This window comes from Canis lupus, chromosome 15 (assembly GCF_048164855.1).
Source record: "Canis lupus baileyi chromosome 15, mCanLup2.hap1, whole genome shotgun sequence".
Classification (NCBI taxonomy): domain Eukaryota; kingdom Metazoa; phylum Chordata; class Mammalia; order Carnivora; family Canidae; genus Canis; species Canis lupus.
Window position 1 is genome coordinate 54124846 of NC_132852.1, and position 18919 is coordinate 54143764.

Sequence of the window (18919 nt, forward strand, 5' to 3'; positions counted from 1 at the left end):
ATGAGGCCTAGTATATAAAAATTAATTTCATTTTACAATATGGTTTATTCAAGTCCTTTTTCTGACTACTCAGTTAATTTCTGAGATTTTGAACATCCTTTTTAGAATTTGGTTTGATGAAAAGTAGGCCATGAACATTTGCTCGGTGTTCACTTGTAGAGAGTTCCAAATTACTGTAATCATTAATTTAAAATGAATGTATTTAACTTCCAGGGAGAAAAGGAACAGCCCGTGTTTGCAATGACTGGCCTTCGATGGGGATCCTTCAGAGATGCTGGCGTCAAAGTTAGCAAGTAAAGGATTATTGTACTGATGTGGGATGATTTTTTAAAAACTCTTCTGCTCCTGTCTTTGAGGTTTCAATATACAGTGATCATCTAGGAAGAAATCTGGTGGGCCTGGAGGTTGAATTACTTACAAATAATAAATGTGTAGATGGTTAGATCTGACACAGAAAGGTTGGAGAAGGTTCTGGTTTCCTCCTTGCTTGTTTGGTAGTGAAGCGGTATAGACTGCATCTCTGTCTCTGGACATTGCGTCTGAGCACAGGTGAGGCTCATGCTAGGCTGAAATTGCCTGGGTCCAGCAGCCTGTTGGGGTGGCACTGATGGGGGTGCCTCCAGCCCTTGTGGAGCTTTTACAGTTCTGGTCAGAAGACTGTCCTGAGAGGCATTCTTGTTGCAAGCCTAGCGGATCGAAAGACCCTGAGGCTGGCTTCCACGGGAATGGACTTCTTTTTTGAAGAGCTCATTGTGCCGAATGAAACTATTGTCTTGGAATTTGGGTGTGCTGTGTTCTGCTCCAAGGTGGTGCAGACACAGGCTTCCTGAGGTGGGATTGGTGGAGACGCTGCGTGAGGTTCACTCCATATCAGTTCGGTTGTGCTCTCTCTTTACCTTTTCTTAACATGGGACTTATAATTTTAGTATGGTTTGAATGAATTATCAATCTCACCACTTTTTATCAAGAAAAACCTCTTCCCCCTCCTGGGCTTCCCTACCATGCTTCCTTTATAGAAATTTCTCTTGCACTTGATGGGATAAGCACTGGGTGTTATTCTATATGTTGGCATATTGAACACCAATAAAAGATAAATTTATATAAAAAAAAAAAAGAAATTTCTCTTACTTGTATTACTTTGTTATTCCTGCCGGTGGAGTTTTCTGGAGAGTGAAATGTCAAAGAGAAATGTTGCTGTATTGTATTACATTGTTGAGCATTTCACATTGTTGTTATTTGTAAATTGGCCATGATTACCTTGATTCCACTAATCACTAATCTGTTTTATCTGTGATCTCCGATACCAGCACCTCACCAAGAGGAATTGCTTAGTTTGCCCTGAAAAAGTCTGGTGCAAACAAATTGTTTTCTGAAATGTGTTAATCAACAGTGAGCATTAGCATAAATCAGCCCCTTTGTACTATCTCACACACCTGCTCCTGTTTTGATTGATTTTTGAACAATGAATTTAAAAATTTTGGTGGTGGTTATGCAACACCTCGGCTGGGACCCTCCACCGAGTCACCCTCTGTACCTTGGGAGAAACAATAGGCATGCACGGAATGATCTGGCTGGCCTTCGGGCTACAAGCATAGTTTCAAGCTGTGCTGTTGGTAGACATGAGTGGAACTACGGCCAGTTAGGAATAAACGGCCTTTCTCTCTGGCTAGCTGGGAAATGAAGCAAATTATTACATAAGCTTAGAAAAAAAATCAGATGATCAAGGTCCTCATTAGTAGCATCACAGTATGGACCTAGTAATAATGAGGATGGCTCCACATTGCTCATTGAATTCTATCTAACCTCTGTGTTCTGGCATTTAAGGCCCAACTTTATCTGTCATCCGTCAACCCTAATTCCATAGTTCTGTGTCTTTACTTTCAAGTCTTTGCTGTGACTGCTGTTCTGAGTGTTTCTTGTACCTTTGCTACTCCTCTTGCCTAGAATGACTTCTTTTCCGTCTTTCACATGTCTAAATCAAAACCATCTTTCTAAATTCCACACCCTTACTTTGCCCTTGTGCCATTCATTATGCAGGCATGGCTGCTGCCATGATTTCCAGCCCTTAGTGATTTCTTGTCCCTCCTCGACTCTCCTTACCAACAAATAGTGATCGGTTTACACCAATACATATGGTCGTGTATTGTTTTCTATTACTTTTTTTGGCTTTATTTTCTCAAATTAGAAGCCTTCAAAGGCAGGAACTTTATACTCTTTCTTCTCTTTCCTTCATATACATAGTAAGTGCTAAATAAATGCATATTGATCAGAATCAAATAGAGAACACTTAAGATGGCCTGGTAAGGGACAGATAAATTTTGATAGAGGAATCTATTTTATGCCACTTTTCTAATTCCTAGTAGGCATCGTTCTCTCTCTGCTAGCTTTTAGGTATTAAGCAATATGCAGCAGACTCTCTTCATTCCCAGATTGAACATTTCCATTTTAAAGCTGCATAAAATGTGTAATGTGAAGTTACGCTGATTTACAAATTTTAATTATTTGTATGTGTGAGAGAGAACATAATATATAAGGTATGTGTGTGTCAGAGAGAGAAAGAGAGAGAACACATATATAGGGTCTGGTCACTTAGCATGTGAGTCACACACCAGATCACCTGGCATCTGCATCTCATTGTGGCTTCATCATCTTCTACTCATTGCTCTTTTGAATGTAGTCTCTACTACATCCTGTGGTTGAAAGTGTGTATTACAGTGGTACCTGTAAATTGAGAGAGAGAGAGGCTGATTATGTATTTCTTATAAATTGCAAGGATCTATCCACTGTGTACCTAATTGCACATTATTCGACACAACATTGAAATGCATATTCAAAATTTAACTGCACTTTTTTCTGCTAAAGTATAATCCCCAGGCCTCCAGAGCTGTGAGTAGAGTGTAATTCATAGTACACATCTCACGCTAAAGGTGATTGTGAAGAGTACCCACAGTCGAGGTGTGGTTCGAACGTACTGTTGTCCTACATGAACCGTGTCTATCACGTGGATAGTTCTCTTAAGATTCTAATTAGATTTTTGTCTTGATCTTTCTCAGGTACTGGTATCTTGGGCCTCTTAAAACCAAAGCAGCTCACTTCTTCAGCACCCTTAAGGTAAATGCAATTTACAATGTAGAAATTTGCCCTGTGTTATTTTGTTGTTACTCTGTGATGTGTGTATTTGGATTTTTTAAAAATTCCCTGCTACAGATACATAAGACATGCTCCAATACTAAAATATGGGATACTTAGATACGAATGCAGAAAGCATTCCTATTAGATAAGCCATTGCCTCTCATCTACTAGCTTATTCCCTCCATTACCAAACTCGTACTTAATTTCTCTTTGGCATCCCACTTCCTTTTGCTTATCTATTCACTCACTCTTGCCAGACAAACCTGGAGTAAAATGACCTATATCTCATCAATTATTTGTAAGGGTGTCTACATTCATATCTGGAAATGAATTAAAGATTTGCATCCGAATGTATGTAATTGTGCAGGCTTGTGTATAATGGAGTAGGTTTCAAACTGTCCTAGCAAAATATGGGTAGTGGTTACTGTCTTGAACAGTATAAAGAGAGGATATTTCCGACATTGGAGAATGTTCCATCCGGCACTGCTCCTATAGCCTGTTCACTGAAAAATGTTGCCATAGAGAAAAGCTGAACCGTGTATATTAATGAAAATGCTAATAGAAAAGTCATCCTTATCTGTGGATGACATCCTGTGTTCGGCTTTTATGCAAATCAAAGCAGTATATTCAAAAGTTGGCAGGTCAATCTGAAAATTGGCAGATGAAGTTTGTAGTGAAAATATTGGTTTTAATGTTAATATTCAGAGTGTCAAGGGATTTTCTAATTATAAAAGTGATGTATGTCCATTGCAAAACATTTGGAAAACATAGCTCCCCGTATCTTCTAAATAAATTCTTGTATGTTAAAGAAATGTAAAAAAAAAAACAAAAAAAAAAAAACAAAAAACCCAAAAAAACAAAACCCTAAAGTACTAGGGTGACCAATTTATATGATTATGAAAATGAACTTGGAGGGCAAAGCCTCTCTACACTGAAGGCAGACTGTTTCAGTAAAATGCATCTTTACTCTTGCTTAAGGGAATAATTTCAGTGGTGGAGTAGTGGGTGCATTTAAGAAGAGTAGCAAAGCTCTACTACGTTAAGTTGTAGAGTCAGGGAGAACATAAACTGTTTCCAGCATTTCTTCAATAAACAGTTATTAAATATCTAGTGGGGCCAGCCCTGCTGTCTGCTTGGAGTGTTCAAAGTCAAATAAGACAGGTTTCCTCCCCTCCAGGAGGATCCACGTGCAGGGAGTGTGAGGGGCAAGTAAGCCCCGTGGTCTGGCAAGTGCAAGGACAGCGTATGGAAAGATAAGGTGGGGGCAGACAGGAGGCAGCAGCCCTCCCAGGGCAGAGAACACTTATACTGGAGTTTGAATCTGTACAGGACTAGAGCAAAGGCATTCCGGGTGGAGGAGCCAGGCTGTGTGAAATGGCCGTGATGTCACACAGCTGCCAGGGCAGCCGAGCAGCAGGGAGGGGGTGTCGAGGGAGGGCTAGGCATGGCAGGTTTGGATGTGGCGTCTGACTTTTACCATGAAAGCGTTGGGGAGTTGCTGAGTCTTAAGCAGGGGAGAGATAGGACCAGGTCTGCATTTTAGAAAAGTTATTTGTCAGGAGTGTAGACAAGAGATTGCCTGCCGGTAGTTGAAGGCAAGGGCACCAGACCAAAGATTGTTCAAGGCAGGTGAGAAGTGATGAGGTCCAGCCAGGATGCCAACTGTGTGTGCTGACAGCAGAGGGTGGGTGAAAGGGGTCGTGAGGTGGCCCCTTTGAAAATGGGGGATGAGAGGAGTTCCTGGTTTCTGATCGGGGCCTAGTTCACTAACTAGTTTTCTGTTAACACTGACAATATTAGAGTAGGATCAAATTTGTGGAGAAAGGGGATGTTTTCAGTTTGGCACATACGGAGGTCAGCCTCCCTGTGGAGACAGGCGGAGATTCAGTTGTGACTTAGGTCTGAAGACACAGGTGTAGACGTCCTGAGTGCTGGAGTGGTGTTGCAACTCGGGGTTTGACGAGGTTGCCGTGTAGAGCAAACGAGCCCATGGTTAGCCCCGAGGACTGTAGGCATTTAGGGAACCACGGAGCTGCCCGTGGAGCACTGAGGGGAAGGGGGTCCCCATGAGGGTCACACACACGCCAGCCCCGGGAGTGGGAGTGTTGGGACAGGAGGGCACCCACTGAACGGGGCAGCCTCAGCCTCGGAAGCTCTGCTCACCTCCGAGGGGGCAGCTGAGCCACATTGAAATGCCAAGACAGTGGAGGGGGACCGCTCCTTCAGGAGGCCTGACTTGGAGAGGAGAGAGCTAGGAAAGGCCAGAGCTAGTGAGAAAGACAGGCCATGGACTGTTTAATTGCGTAGAGAGAGCGCAGTGCCTTTCTGCCCTGAAACAAAAGACAGGAAGAAAGGGAAGAGGTTGGGGCACCTGGGTGGCTCAGTGGTTGAGCGTCTGCCTTTGGCTCAGGCCATGATCCCAAGGTCCTAGGATCGAGTCCCGCATTGGTCTACCTGCAGGGAGCCTGCTTCTCCCTCTGCCTGTGTCTCTGCCTCTCTCTCTCTCTCTCTGTCTCTCATGAATAAATAAATAAAATCTAAAAAAAAAATTTTTTTAAAAAAAGGGGGGGAACAGGTGAGAGACAAGAGACAGACGCAGAGCCTGACTGAACCTGCAAAACTCAAACACAGGTCGGAGGGCATGGGGCCCTTGGTACTGGGCCAGCCTGGGATGGAGGAAGGGATGGGAGAGAACTAGAGCCAAGGTCCAGATGCAAACAAATGAAGAGAGGGTTAAGGCAGTTCCCACTGTCGTCCTGACTCGCTGAAGCATGGGGAGCCAGGGAATATGTTGAAAATGAGGTGGGCGCTAGGGGTTGGGGGGATCTTAAAGAGAGATGAAAATAGGGAGGCTTGGAAGGATCAACAAGTAGTATTGAGGACCTGAGACCAAAGATTTGTTGTGGCACAGGTGCGCCCTGTTCCCTGAGTCAGTACCAACCTGGAGTATTGTTTGCCCATCTAGTAACACTGAGCCACAGAGTGCAAGTACAGAAACCTAGTGACAAGCTCGATCCAGAATAGGGGCTTCTCAGGGCACATATTATGTAACACCCAAAGACACATGAGGACCAACAGTGATGGGAAAAGGGTGATTTAAAGTAATCAACTTCATTAAGCACTGAGAGAAAATGGTGTATCCGGGCCTGGAATTCTCAAAGTGATTAGAAATTTGGTGTGGGGTTGGAGCTTCATGGGCCAAAAATCACACCCATCTCTTCCTCTTCTGAGTTTGAACCAAGTTATGAAAGCCAATGCAGGAGCTAGGCAGATGGAGATCAAAACACCAGCTTTATAAATGTCAGCAGGAGAAAAGGACACAGCTTAGATAATGCGGTCACAATCCGATTTCCAGATACTCCAAATTGAATTCATCCCCTTAAAATGTCTCCTTTAGGGCAGACACTGCTATAGGAAGACAACTGTATGAGGAAGCAGTGAGTCCCCAGGACAGCCACATTCAGATGGAGAGGGAGAAGGGGAGGGAGGGAAAAGCCAGTTACTCCTTTATAATTTATTGCATGAGAACCTGAGACCAAGGCAGTGGGTCACCCCAAGAGACCTGTTCAGTACAAAGGAAGCAGTCAAAAGAACAGAAGAATATGGGGTGTGGCTACAGAGTAAGATGTCAAGGTTTTAGGTTTCTAAGGTGGAATAGTTCTGGGTAACGAGAAGGACCAGGATGTGGCCATGGAAATAGGTGGCTGGGGACTTAGGGATGACATCAAGGGTTGAGTGGCTAGGGTGTTGTTTTAATTACTCCTGTGGACACTAATGAGACTGGACTGGGGTGTCAGGAAGTAGAAGACAAAAATCTAGTCTGAGAATGATGGTCTTTGAAGCCTTGGCTGGATGGCAAAGCTAGCCTAAACCATTCTGGGCTCCGTGTGGAATAGGATTCCAGAAGGGAAGAAGATATTTGATGCTTCGATGCATTTCATTTTTGTGTCACCATCTGTAAACCAAAGATAAATTTATTATGGAATGATTCTATGCTCATTCATACTGAATTTTTTTTTTTTTTTTTTTGAAAAAGTATAAGCAGTGGTGGTTAGTCTGCTTGGACTTTTCTGCTCTGTGATTGTGAGAGCAGTGGAGGCAGCACTCACCGAGTTCATGGTTTTCAAGATCAGCCTTCAGTAGAAAAAGAAAGCTTGAGGATCCCATGTTCCAAAGCAGAGATAATTCCATTCAGTGAGATTATTATTAATTTGCTTTCAGGCAGGTGTAGGTAGATTAACCTTTGCAGAGACCCTCCTAGAGTTTGGACATGGGTGTGCATGACAAGGTTTTCTCTCTTCACGTTAAAAGGAGTGGCCTCAGACACATCAAGCCTCAATCTCGTACATGGGACCTACAGAGAGACCTCCCAGTGGAGCAGAAGAGACCCCTCCACGGCCATCTTTGTACAGGAGAATATTACGAAGGCTCGCATCGTACTGGGCACAGCCGCAGGATGGTGAGCCACATTCTGGTTGCAGAGCCCTGGTCAGTTCGGGATGTCCGAAAGCAGACCCCCAAATCAGTGTGAGACATGTGGTACAGGAGAGGCCTTTCAAGAATCATTGAATTTTCCTTCTGTATGCCACAGAGTGGGACCCAAACCAACACTGTGCCATGAATGGAAATAGCCTGGGTCATTGGTGACAAACCATGGCTCCCTCTGTCACTGACCTTTATGTTACTGTGGCTGCTTTAATAGATGTTTTGTGTATAGATGTTCCATTTGAGCCTGGCTCTTCATCCTGTGTGTAAGAAACTATGAAATAAATAAAACTGAGGTGGAGAATCAGGGGGTAGGTTTGAGTGGCCAAGCCAAGCAGCCGGCAGTTCGCCATTGGTGGGAGAGTGGTGAGATGTTAGCAGAAGAAATTGACCTAAATCTAATGCCCCCACACAGCCCTTTCACAAGAGGTGAGCCCCAAGGTCTGGAAGGAAGTGCAGCTGTCCACCATTGAACTGTCCATCACAACGCGGAACAGTCAGCTTGACCTGACGGTACGTGTGCCATTTTACTAGCAAAACATTTGGTATCTGGGAAAAGTGACAAAGACTACATGGCCTTCCGCTAATCGGGTATTTTTTTTTAATCGGGTATTTTTTATTTTTACCCTTTTGGGGGAGAGAGGAAAAGATTGGGGAAAAGAGGATGTAGTGTGGTTTTAAGGAATAATAGCAATGAGAAGAAACAGAGTGAAGCAGTAGCTTCAAGATTTGCAGGGTCTGAGACAGTATTCTGGGCGCTGCTTAGTAGCCACCAAGCTTTCAGCCTTTAGAAATGGAAAGTCAGCCTGCTCCCTTTTGTCTCTGGAATAAAAAATTGAAGAACTTTTACTTGAGCGAGTACCCATTATTCTTGTGACTATATTAAGTATGAGGATTTAGGTCCCCAGAAGAAAAAATATATATATACACATATATAGACAGTCTACTCTGTTGACATGCACTGTCCAGTACGGTAGCTGCTAGACCCGTGGCTATTTGTTTTTATTGTATTTATTTATTTTTATTTTTAAAATTTATTTATTTTTATTTATGTATTTATTTATTAAAATATTTTATTTATTTTTTCATGAGAGACACACAGAGGCAGAGGGAGAAGCAGGCTCCATGCAGGAAGCCCGATGTGGGACTCGATCCTGGGACGCTGGGATCATGCCCTGAGCTGAAGGTAGACGCTCAACTGCTGAGCCACCAGGCGTCCCAGCTATTTGAATTACATAAAATGGAGCACTCATTTCAAGTGCCCATTAGCTGTATGTGGCGAGTAGCTGCCACATTGGAGAGCAGATACAAAACATTTCTGTTAGTGCAGAAAGTTCTGGATGGCACTCCTATTGACAAGGCACCAAAAAAATTCTTGAAATAAAGCAGAGGTTGGCAAACTGGTCTGCCACCTATTTTTGTGTAGGTGGCACACAAACTAAGAACTGATGTTACATTTTTAAATGGTTGTGAGAAAAATCAAAGAATAATTTGTGATACACAGAATATGAAATCCAGGTCTCATTCACATAAGTAAAGCTGTGTTGGAACAGCCACATGCATTCACATACATGCTGTCTGTGGCTGCTTTTGTGCCGTGACTGCAGAGTCAAGTAGTTGCCACAGACTCTCTGGCCCAAAAGCCTAAAACACTGACTCTTTGGCCAGAAAGTCCAGAGTTTTCTGACCCCTGCTGTAGGAAAAAACCTTAGAAGTTTGTATTAGCGAGCATGCAAATAGAAAAGTCACCCTGCCCTGTGGGCCAAATCCTATGATGAGGTTTTATGCAGATCCAGGTAGTATGTTTACAGGTGACCAGGTCAGTCTGGAAACTGCATGTGGACTTGAACATGGTGATTGATGAATGTACGCAGGCAGCAGGGAGGTTGACTCTGACATTAATGGAGTATCGAGTTGTTTTCTAATTAGAAAATGTAAGACATGTCTATTGTTTAACATTTGGATAACACAAATTAATTCCAGTTGGATTGAAGGATTGAATTAGGAAAATAAAACCATGAAAGCACTAGAGTGAAATCAAAGTGTTTATCAATATAAGCTCGGGGAGGACCAGGCCTTTCTAAGCATGGTGTCTAAGGCAAAATTCATATTGATGCATTTGTCTACTTAAAACTGAAGAAACTATAAACAACATTTTTAATGACACATTGGGAAAAAGAATGTGATAGAGCAGGAGTTAAAGCTTTCCTTTATAACAAACTATTAAGAAATAGGCAAAGGACTAATATAAATAACAGGCACAGGACAAGAATAGAAATTCACACAGGAAATAAACATGGAAAAATATCTTATATTTGCTCAATATGTACTATATGCTAGGTACTGCCCTGAGAATTTTGCATACTGTCAACTCATGTAATCCTTATAACTGCATCATCAGGGAGATATAACTTTTATATGCATGTAATAGGTAAGGAAACCAAAAAAGTGCCCATATCAAAGAAATGCAAATTAAAATAACAACAGAAGTCCTAAATTAAGCATGCTTGTGTTTGCCATGTGGGTGGGGAAGTGGGCACTCATGCATTTCTGCTGGAACTGCAAATTGCAACACCCTTTCTTGATGGTGTCTTGGGGTCTCTGTGAAGCATCCAAAATAGACTTAATAGGGTCCAAGGGCATGCTTATATTTCTAGGAATTTCTCCTCCAGGAATAATCAGATGCATATACATATGTAGTGTAGCCATTCCCTTCTTTCTTACATAATGGAATTCTGGAAACACTGGTGAACATAAAGGTATTAAGGTCAGAAAAAAATAGATTCTGTTCTAGAGGAATTTCAAAAAGAAAGATAAAATTTCTAATTCTACATTGCTTTTATACCCAATCTCTGATTATAATTATTTCTAGTATTTTGTTCTTGTTCTTTAACATTGTTCTTTTCTCTGATGACGGAACACCAATGAATGGATGAAGTTCAGTGGAGAAGGTGATGGTGGCTCCAGATTAGGCACATGCAGAATGCCGAGCGCTTTTTATCTTGGTGCCAATTATGAGAGTGTAAGATTCTGTGCTGCTTATCACAAGGAGCAGACCATTCATTTTCTGTTTCCACACGTCTTTGTAAAAATAAAAGCAAATGCAATAAAATATTCAAAGACAATGAAGCTGCCATGTGATAGCTCAAAACTCATTTATCATTTAAAAAAGTACATTCAGAATCAAAGAGCCTTTACAGGGTGTGGAATGTGTGGAAATTAGGATCTCTTGTACAGTCTGTTCACTGTATTTATAATAGCAACATATGTAAAACAAATGGACCGGGGGACTGATTAAATCCATTCTGGTACATTTATTTAAAATGTTCTCTATTTACTGACACGGAACGATATTCATCATATATTGTTAAATGAAAAAACCAGGCTAGTATGATATGCATCACATGATTCTATTTTTATTTTAAAAAGAAACACTTTCACCTATAATTGAGTTTTTGTGAATGATGGAGGTAAGGCTCTAATTTTGTAATCTTTGGCCATAGAAAGCCTATTGTCCAAGCACCATGTATTTACCAAACATCTTCCACCCCCCCATCTGCTGTAAAGCCTTTTATACTGCGGGAGCAGATGTGCATGGATGTATTTGTAGGTTCTCGATTCAGTTGCTCTGTTTTTCTAAACCTGTATTAGTATGGTGCTTTTTTTTTTTTTAATTATCATTTTATAATCCCTCTATGTTTTTCTTCTTAAAGAGTCTCTTGGCTATTCTTGACTCTTTGACCTCAATAAATCCCTTAAAAGTTTTATTTTATTAAGTCCCACATAAAAATCTGTTATATTGATCAGAATTACATTGAACCCGTAGATCAATTTGAAGAGAAATGACACTTCTATAATATTGACTCTTCTGTGGTATGAACATAGCAGAGCTCTTAGGCTTGTAATGCCTTTCAATGAAGTTTATAGTCCTAACATTTTGTCTTTTGCTGGATATATTCCTGGTCATCTTAATTTTACTGTTTTAGACAGTATCCCTTAAATTTTCTTTTTTAAATATTAGATTTAGATGGACATGTAATTGACTTTTTAAATATTGATACCAAATCAACAGCTTTATAACTAAATTCTAAGTTTGGATGGATTCCTTTGGGTTTTGTATAGATTGAGTCCTAACAAATGCAAATGGCGCAAGTTTTGTTTTTCCTTTCAAATACTGGGACTGCTAATCGTTTCTCTTACCTTCCTGCTGTGGCTAGGACCTCAGTACAGTGCTCAATAGAAGTAGTGGTAGTCAGTGTCATCTGAAGCCTGATGTAGACAGAAAGGTTTCATTGCTACGTTCTTGAGATTGATGGGATTTTTTTTTTTATAGATACTCTTTATAAGATTAAGGAAGTTGCCTTTTATTCCTAATTTTGCTAAGAGATTTTATCATGACTGCATATTTAATTTTATCAAGTCCCTTTCCAGCATCTATCAAGATAGTCTTCTCATGTGAATCTGTCAGGGTCGTCTAACATATTGATTTTTGCATGTGCACTATTCGCAAAAAACAAATCCTAGACATATATTATAACTCACATGTATAACTACTTAACTTCCCCTCTTAGCTGGCTAGTATACCTTGGAATCTTTGCGGGTCCAGAACTGAGCTTCTGTTCTTCCCTTGCCTGCCTTGATGGCAGTGGTAGTACTCCATCTAGGCTCCCCACTGCTGCTGAGTGGAATTCCAGGCTTTCAGTCCCTCAGGCCAAACCTCTCGGAGCCACCCTCTTTCCCCTCACATCTGATCTTGGTGGAAGTGCTGGTTGGTGGCTTCACCTTCTAAATAATGCCAGCACTTAACACCACCTCCCCTGCTAACTGCTCCAAGCCACCATTGCCTTTTGCTTGGGTGATTCCAGTGGGTTCCTGAGTGGCTCCCTTACCCCCCACCCCTTCATTCTCCTCTAAGTACAGCATCCAGAAAGGTCCTATTGAGATGAAGCCAGATCCTGTTCCTCTGCTTAGAAGGTTCCAAATGGCTCCTCCTTCCACTCAGCCTAAGAGCCTTATAATGGCCATCAGACCTTAGGGCCCTGGCCTCCCCTCTTCTGTGACTTCAGCTCCTGTTGTCCCTTTTTCTCGCTCTGCTCCAGTCACACTGGTTTCCTGACTGTACTTTCACATGTCAGGCATGTTTCCAATGTAAGGTCCCTGCCCTGGCAGTTCCCTTGTGTGGATCGCTCTTCCCTACACTGGTGGTTCTCAAAGGATAGTCTTGGGGAACTTGTTAGAACTGGATGTCCTTGGGCCTCACCCTAGATCTCCTGAACCATGAGTTGAGAATGGGGCCAGGGTCTGAGTTTTAACAAGCCCTCCAGGTGACACTTGCTAAAGTTTGGGAACCGCAGCCCTGGACATGCACATTGCTAATTCCCTTACCTCCTTCAGGTGTCTGCTCAGAGCTTAGTTTCTCAATGAGGTTCCCTTGGACCCCTCTTTAAAATAATCACCCCTACCACCCATACCATCTCGTGTTTCTTGTGTTCTTTTCTCTCGTTTTTCTAATAAATTCTAATATATTTCTAATATACTTCTAATATACTTTTTTATATACTTCTAATATACTTCTAGTATAATCTATAATTTATCGTTTTTGTACTGATACACTCTAACATGCTTCTAATATATTTTATAACTTATTATTTTATTATGGTTAGATTTTAATTTTTTTTTGTATTCCCTCCACTTTCCCCAGTAGATAAATTTTTTATAAGCAGAAATACTTTTTTTCGCTCGTTGATGTAACGTAAGCACCTAGGAGAGTTGATGTAGTTGACACTCAGTTGTTGAATAAAAGGTGAACTTAGAGCAAAATCATTCCCTCTGTGTTCTGTAATTCCTGGTTGAAAGAGAAAGTTGTGCTTTGGTAGTGCTCTTTAATCTTAGGCAAAGGCTGTCTGCTTTCAGCAGCTCATGGATTATCCTGGGGCTACAGATTTTGAACCTGTCCAGAAAGAAACAAAACCTGTATTTGAAGTAGACACAGAAGTATTGGTTCGGATTTATAGAGGGCCGGCTTTGTATTGCTAGCCACTGACTGGCAGGAAACTGGTCCAAGAACCCAGTCTGGTTTTATAGCCACTTCCTCATAGCTTGGTTCATCTAGAGCTTTTGGTGGTCAGTAATGAAAAAATTTAAAATACTACCATGGCAGAAACGGATTGTTGCTCTTCAACTCTGGTTGCATATCAAAACTGCGTGTAGAACATTTGAAAACAAAACAAAAAAACAAAGCAAAAAAAAAAAAAAAGAACATTTGAAAACACATACTTGGCGGGTACCTGGGGGACTCCGTCGGTTAAGTGTCCGACTCTTAGTTTTGGCTCAGGTCTTGATCTTGCGAGTCGTGAGATCGAGCCCCATGTCAGGCTCTGAGCTCAGGGAGGAGTCTGCTTGAAGATTCTCCTCTGCCCCTCCCTTTGCTTGTGATCACTCTCTCTCTCAAATCAATCTTTAAAAATACAAAAAACCCAGCACATCCTTGGGCTCTGCATGTCAAGAAGCTGCTCCATCAGGTGTGCTGTAATGCTGATGGATAGTGAGGATGGAGGCTCGCTGGGGTAGGCAGACTGAGGCCTGACCTCAGGGAGGGAACCTTAGAGACCACAACAGCTGTGATGATTAGTGGTAGAATGGCACAGACCTCTTACTCTGAGTTCTGACAAACATGAGTTTTTGTTTAGCTTATCTGGGTAGCAAAAACCAACCAACCAAACAAGCAGTGATGCATTTCATGGCATGTAAATGAGGCTCAATAAGGCTCTTCATGTATTTAAAATAAAAAAGGAAATATATTCAGGATTAAGTTATTAAAAGTGAAAGCCTCTGTATAATAAACAGCTTCAAAATATGAACCCCTGAGGCTAACGGACAACAGGCTGCATTAGCAAAAATGTAGAGTATTAATGTTAGTCTTCCTGACCTTCTAGAGCAAAGAAGACTTTATGAACATCTGCATTGAACCCGACACTGTCAGCAAAGGAGACTTCATAACTATAGGGTAAGTGGGCTGGGGCTTTAGGAAATGCTGGTTAAGTAGTTGGTATTCCAGCACATACTATTCAGGGTCCTCATGAAGTCTAAGATGGAGACCCAACTTAGGACTTACGTGATTTGAGGACAGTATAGCCTCTTTCTTTCAAGTATTTGGGTTGACACAGAGAACGCACCTCTCCTACTCTGGACTTCCCTGTTCATTTTTGGAAAGTCAGAGTGTGGGGACAGCCTGCCATTCCAATGAGATGAAGGATTCAGTGTAGCATGGCACAGTGTCCAGAACTTTCTTCAGGGTCAAAGTTGCTGGCTACAGATCTTGATTCTGCTACGTCCTGGCCTCATGACTTGGACAAACCCTTTAACTTCTGTGGGCCCTTCTCTGTGTATGGAAGCGAATATATAATCACATCTAACTACTTCAGGATTGTTTTTGAGTCTCAAACAAGAGGCTGTATGGGAAAGTCTTTTTCACGGTGGTGAAGCATTTCACTATATCAGTTACAATTCATGCCAGTCCACCTTGTCCTGCTTCCAGGGAAGTAATGGAAAACCTGAAAAGGTATTGAGTACCTTGGACAATCTCCAGGCTTTTCTCCTTTTTCACTAGAAAATATCCTCCAGTCCTGTCTGATTTGTTAAGCCTGACCTCTGCCAGAGTTTCATTGGTTACGAATGCTCTGAACCCTCCCAGCCAGCTTCAGCACATCCTAGGAGCCCACGTGTTGCCATGCCAACTGGTAATCTGCTAGGAGATTTTTTGTGTTTTTCTTTTTTGGTGCTTTGTCTCAGAGCTCCCTCTTGTGCTCATCTAAGGAGTAGACATTGCTGCTAGAGCAGCCCGGTCTCCATGGCTACCCCATTATCTGCGCCAGAACCCGGCAGTGAAATGTCTTTCATTGGTTTGTGGTATTTTTGCCTTTGGTATAAATTCTTCAGATGCTGACTAGCCCATTCTGCAGGCTTTGCTTCCCTTATTGTATCTGTCGTAGAATGAAGAAAGGAAAAGCCTGTCTCCTAGAGTGTCCAGAAGCCACACACAATCTCAATTGAGAGTGTGCCTCCCCCCTCCCCCCGGGCCAGTGTACTCAAATCTCCTTCATAGTACTGACAGCTGAAAATAGAAAGAAAAACCGATTATATTGCTTAATGTAGGTGAAGTCATTATGTTCCGCATCATTGCAATCATCATCTTCAGCAGCAGGAACATGGTTTCCTTTGGTCTCAAATAGGAAGTGAGATTAGGTAACGCCTGTTTCCTCTGGGTATTGGAATAGAACATTGTGAGGTTGCTCTAGAAAACTCTGAAGCTTCATATACTAAAGACTAATGTTATCATTTAATGGTAAAGAATGGACTAACTGACTTGGATTAACTTTTACTCTTTCCACTGACCACAACCAGCTCTCATTGGTATATGTGCGTGAGGTGGAGGGAGTATGTGTGTGAGTGTGTGTGTGTCTGTGTGTGTGGACAGTCTGTTAGTTTTCACTCCAAGGGAAAGATAGTACTATGCTAAGCAGACTGTTAATAGGAATAGAATCATCAGGAATTGGTTATTCATATACATACATAAAAGAAATGTGTAGAATAAAAAAATGTTTTCTCCTTCAAGTAATGATACACTTACAAGTGCCAAATAAGACAAGTTTAGTACTTTTTCTAAAACTACTAAAAGTACTTTTCATTTCATTCTAATGTTTAAATTTCAGGTTTTTTAATAGCCCGAGGATTAGGTACAGAATCACTCTGTCTTCACTTCATCCACAGTTCTCTACAGCAAGTTAACCTTCCTTCTCAATCTAAAATATGTCACACTGCTAAGCAAGCATCATTGTGGGAAAATTAGTCACAGAACGCCATGGTTCAGCATAGCATGAGCTCGTCTATTTAATCTCAACAAAAGAACTTGCTATGCTCTTGCAATTGAATGAGTTGCCAGCCTTGGTGTCCAAATATGCTTTTTCCTGTACCCACAGAAGCAAAAAGGTGAGGGACCCCGAGCTGCGTGCGGCCGGCACCGAGTGTCTCCAGGCCAGCCAGTGCACTTTGCTGCTTCCTGAGGTGAGCAGGGGTTCCCGTCCCGCAGCTTCAGGTTCTTTCTTGGTCCATCTTCCTTTCGAGGAACAGACCCTCATTTGGTTGCCCGGTATGGGCCGCGCCCTCGGCCAGGCTCTGGGTGATGGTGAGGAATACTTGAAAAGATGAGAGGACCCCCTTCTGAGTCAGGGGCTAAGCAGGGGACTCCTGAAGATTTCAAGTGTTTTTAAGCCACGATTCTCTAAAGTGATCTTTACATCTCCTGAGCCTCTATTTTTCTGAATGTACATTACATAGAGGTTGCTATGTTATGACACAGGGAATTCTCTAGTTGGCAGGTACTCAGTGGATCCTACATTCACTTTTTCCTTTTTTATAAAGGATCTGGAAAATCTTGGGGATGGCATTGAGTTTTCTGTATTATGAAATGCCATGCTTAGAATAACCTATATAAGTGGGGAAAATGTTAGGAGTATAATCTAAATTATATAGTTATTCTGTGCGCCCTGCCTCAGGAAAGAGCTGCCACAGATGGCTTCTGCAGACTTGGGCCCATTATCCAAGGTATTCAGAAAGGATTGTAGGTAAAACGGAAGCTCTCCCCCACAGTGGGTGGCACCGTAGTTTCAACATAGCGAATGTTGAACTAAATGCATGAATTACGGAAGGTTTTATAGAGTCTGTACCATTAATGTTGCCATATTTGAGGTATCAAGCTACTATGCAAGTCCTAAAGAAGAACCATGAAAATAAGTGAGTGGACATCATGGCTTTCCTAAGAGGAGGGCTCAGAAGGTCCTAGAACATCGTATGTTCCTGAAAGACATGGGAGGACCCCTGTCGTTTAGTAAATATTTTTAAATTATAGTCTTTCTCAAATCCCAAAATATTCTGGGAGGTGATAGAAGCGCCCCTGCCCCCCGCAAAAAAAAAAAAAAAAAAAAAAAAAAAAAGATGGATGGGAGAATTGGGATTAGTTGCAGAAGCAGCACCAGACTTTAAAAAAAAAAAAAAAAAAACAGCAGCGGGATCAGGCCTGAGGAGGAGGGGGTTGTCCAGGGGCAGGACCCCGGCAGCCCATGGCTGGAGTGAGCGGTCCACTCCCCTCTCCTCCACAGGGAACAGGGGGCTCTTTCAGCATCGACAGCGAGGAGTATGAGGCAATGCCGGTGGAGGTGAAGCTGCTCCCCCGGAAGCTGCAGTTCTTCTGCGACCCAAGGAAGAGGGAACAGGTGCTGCCCGGCGCAGCCCAGTGAGCTGGCCGCCCCCACCCTGCACTTTAGGCCTCGGTGGGACCAGCAGGCACAGCCTGCCCTGTCTGCCCGTTGTCGCAGGATCCCAGGGCACCTCCGTGGCAAGTACTCCCCCACGGCCCCCCCCAGAGCATGTGCAGCCTCCGCCGTCACCCTCGCCCCCTCATCCACCGTGGTTTTCCAGGCAGGTCTGGGAGAGGCCCCCACGCCCCGGCTGCAAGAGGGCCTCCCCGGCCTCACCCCGGTTCTGTTCCTGCGCCCTCCTGGGACTTCAGCGCCTTGCCCACCCTCCGCACCTCCATCCTCTTTCCAGGCTTCCCCATTGGTGCTGTGACTTTCTGGGCTCAGATGCAAATTTAGCTTGTTGGCAGTTCACCCTCCATCCTAAAGACACGCACAGTGTTTCCATCTTCAGCCCGGGCTGAAAAACTATAAAAGGCCAGTTTGTATTATTTTTTAAAGTAGCGCTTAAGTATTGGTTTGCATGAGAAGCACCTGGGTGCATGTTGACAATGGACTTGGGGTCCACCCCAAACCTAGTCACTCGGCCTGGGGATGGGGCCCAGGAATCTCCATTTCTAAAAGAAAAAATAAAAGCAGGCACCCTCCCCCAGGTGCTTCTACTCCAGGAGGTGCCCCCAGCCTCACCTGCCAGTGTTGTACAGCATACCACTCCCTTTTCTGCTCATGCACCACCCCACCCCGAAAAGGATTTTGAAAGATCATGTATCCCCTCACTTTCTAGATATCAACTTAAGATGTTGCCAAAGTATGTCTTTCCTGGTGTCATGTAAATATTATTTTAAAATAAAACTGTTATATCACTCTTTTAAACATATTTGGTTCAATTTAAATGTATAGAAATTTGACACTTTATCCTCCATTTACAAAAATAAACAAATAGGTTCTTTGGTATTTCCATTCCACTTTCAGCAAAGAATGCTATCACATTGTGATCTATTTTCATGCCTGAAATTTTATCACTTGCCTTATTTTCTTGCCAACAAAAA

General features: G+C 42.5%; 1 protein-coding gene across 7 annotated transcripts in view; it reads left to right on the plus strand.

The window, feature by feature from the left end:
• Positions 1-18919, plus strand: part of AGK (acylglycerol kinase) — an 80718-nt gene that overhangs the window by 57322 nt on the left and 4477 nt on the right. For 4 of the 7 annotated variants that reach the window (XM_072777463.1, XM_072777464.1, XM_072777465.1 and 1 more), the window contains 7 exons: positions 214-293; positions 3054-3111; positions 7444-7591; positions 8033-8130; positions 14553-14623; positions 16596-16680; positions 17775-18743. In XM_072777463.1, the coding sequence (XP_072633564.1) occupies positions 214-293; positions 3054-3111; positions 7444-7591; positions 8033-8130; positions 14553-14623; positions 16596-16680; positions 17775-17912 (678 nt within the window). In that variant the 3' untranslated portion in view covers positions 17913-18743. Of the gene's footprint in view, positions 1-213; positions 294-3053; positions 3112-7443; positions 7592-8032; positions 8131-14552; positions 14624-16595; positions 16681-17774; positions 18744-18919 lie in introns of those variants that run through there. The other 3 variants (XR_012007954.1, XR_012007956.1, XR_012007955.1) reach the window with 3 other exon arrangements.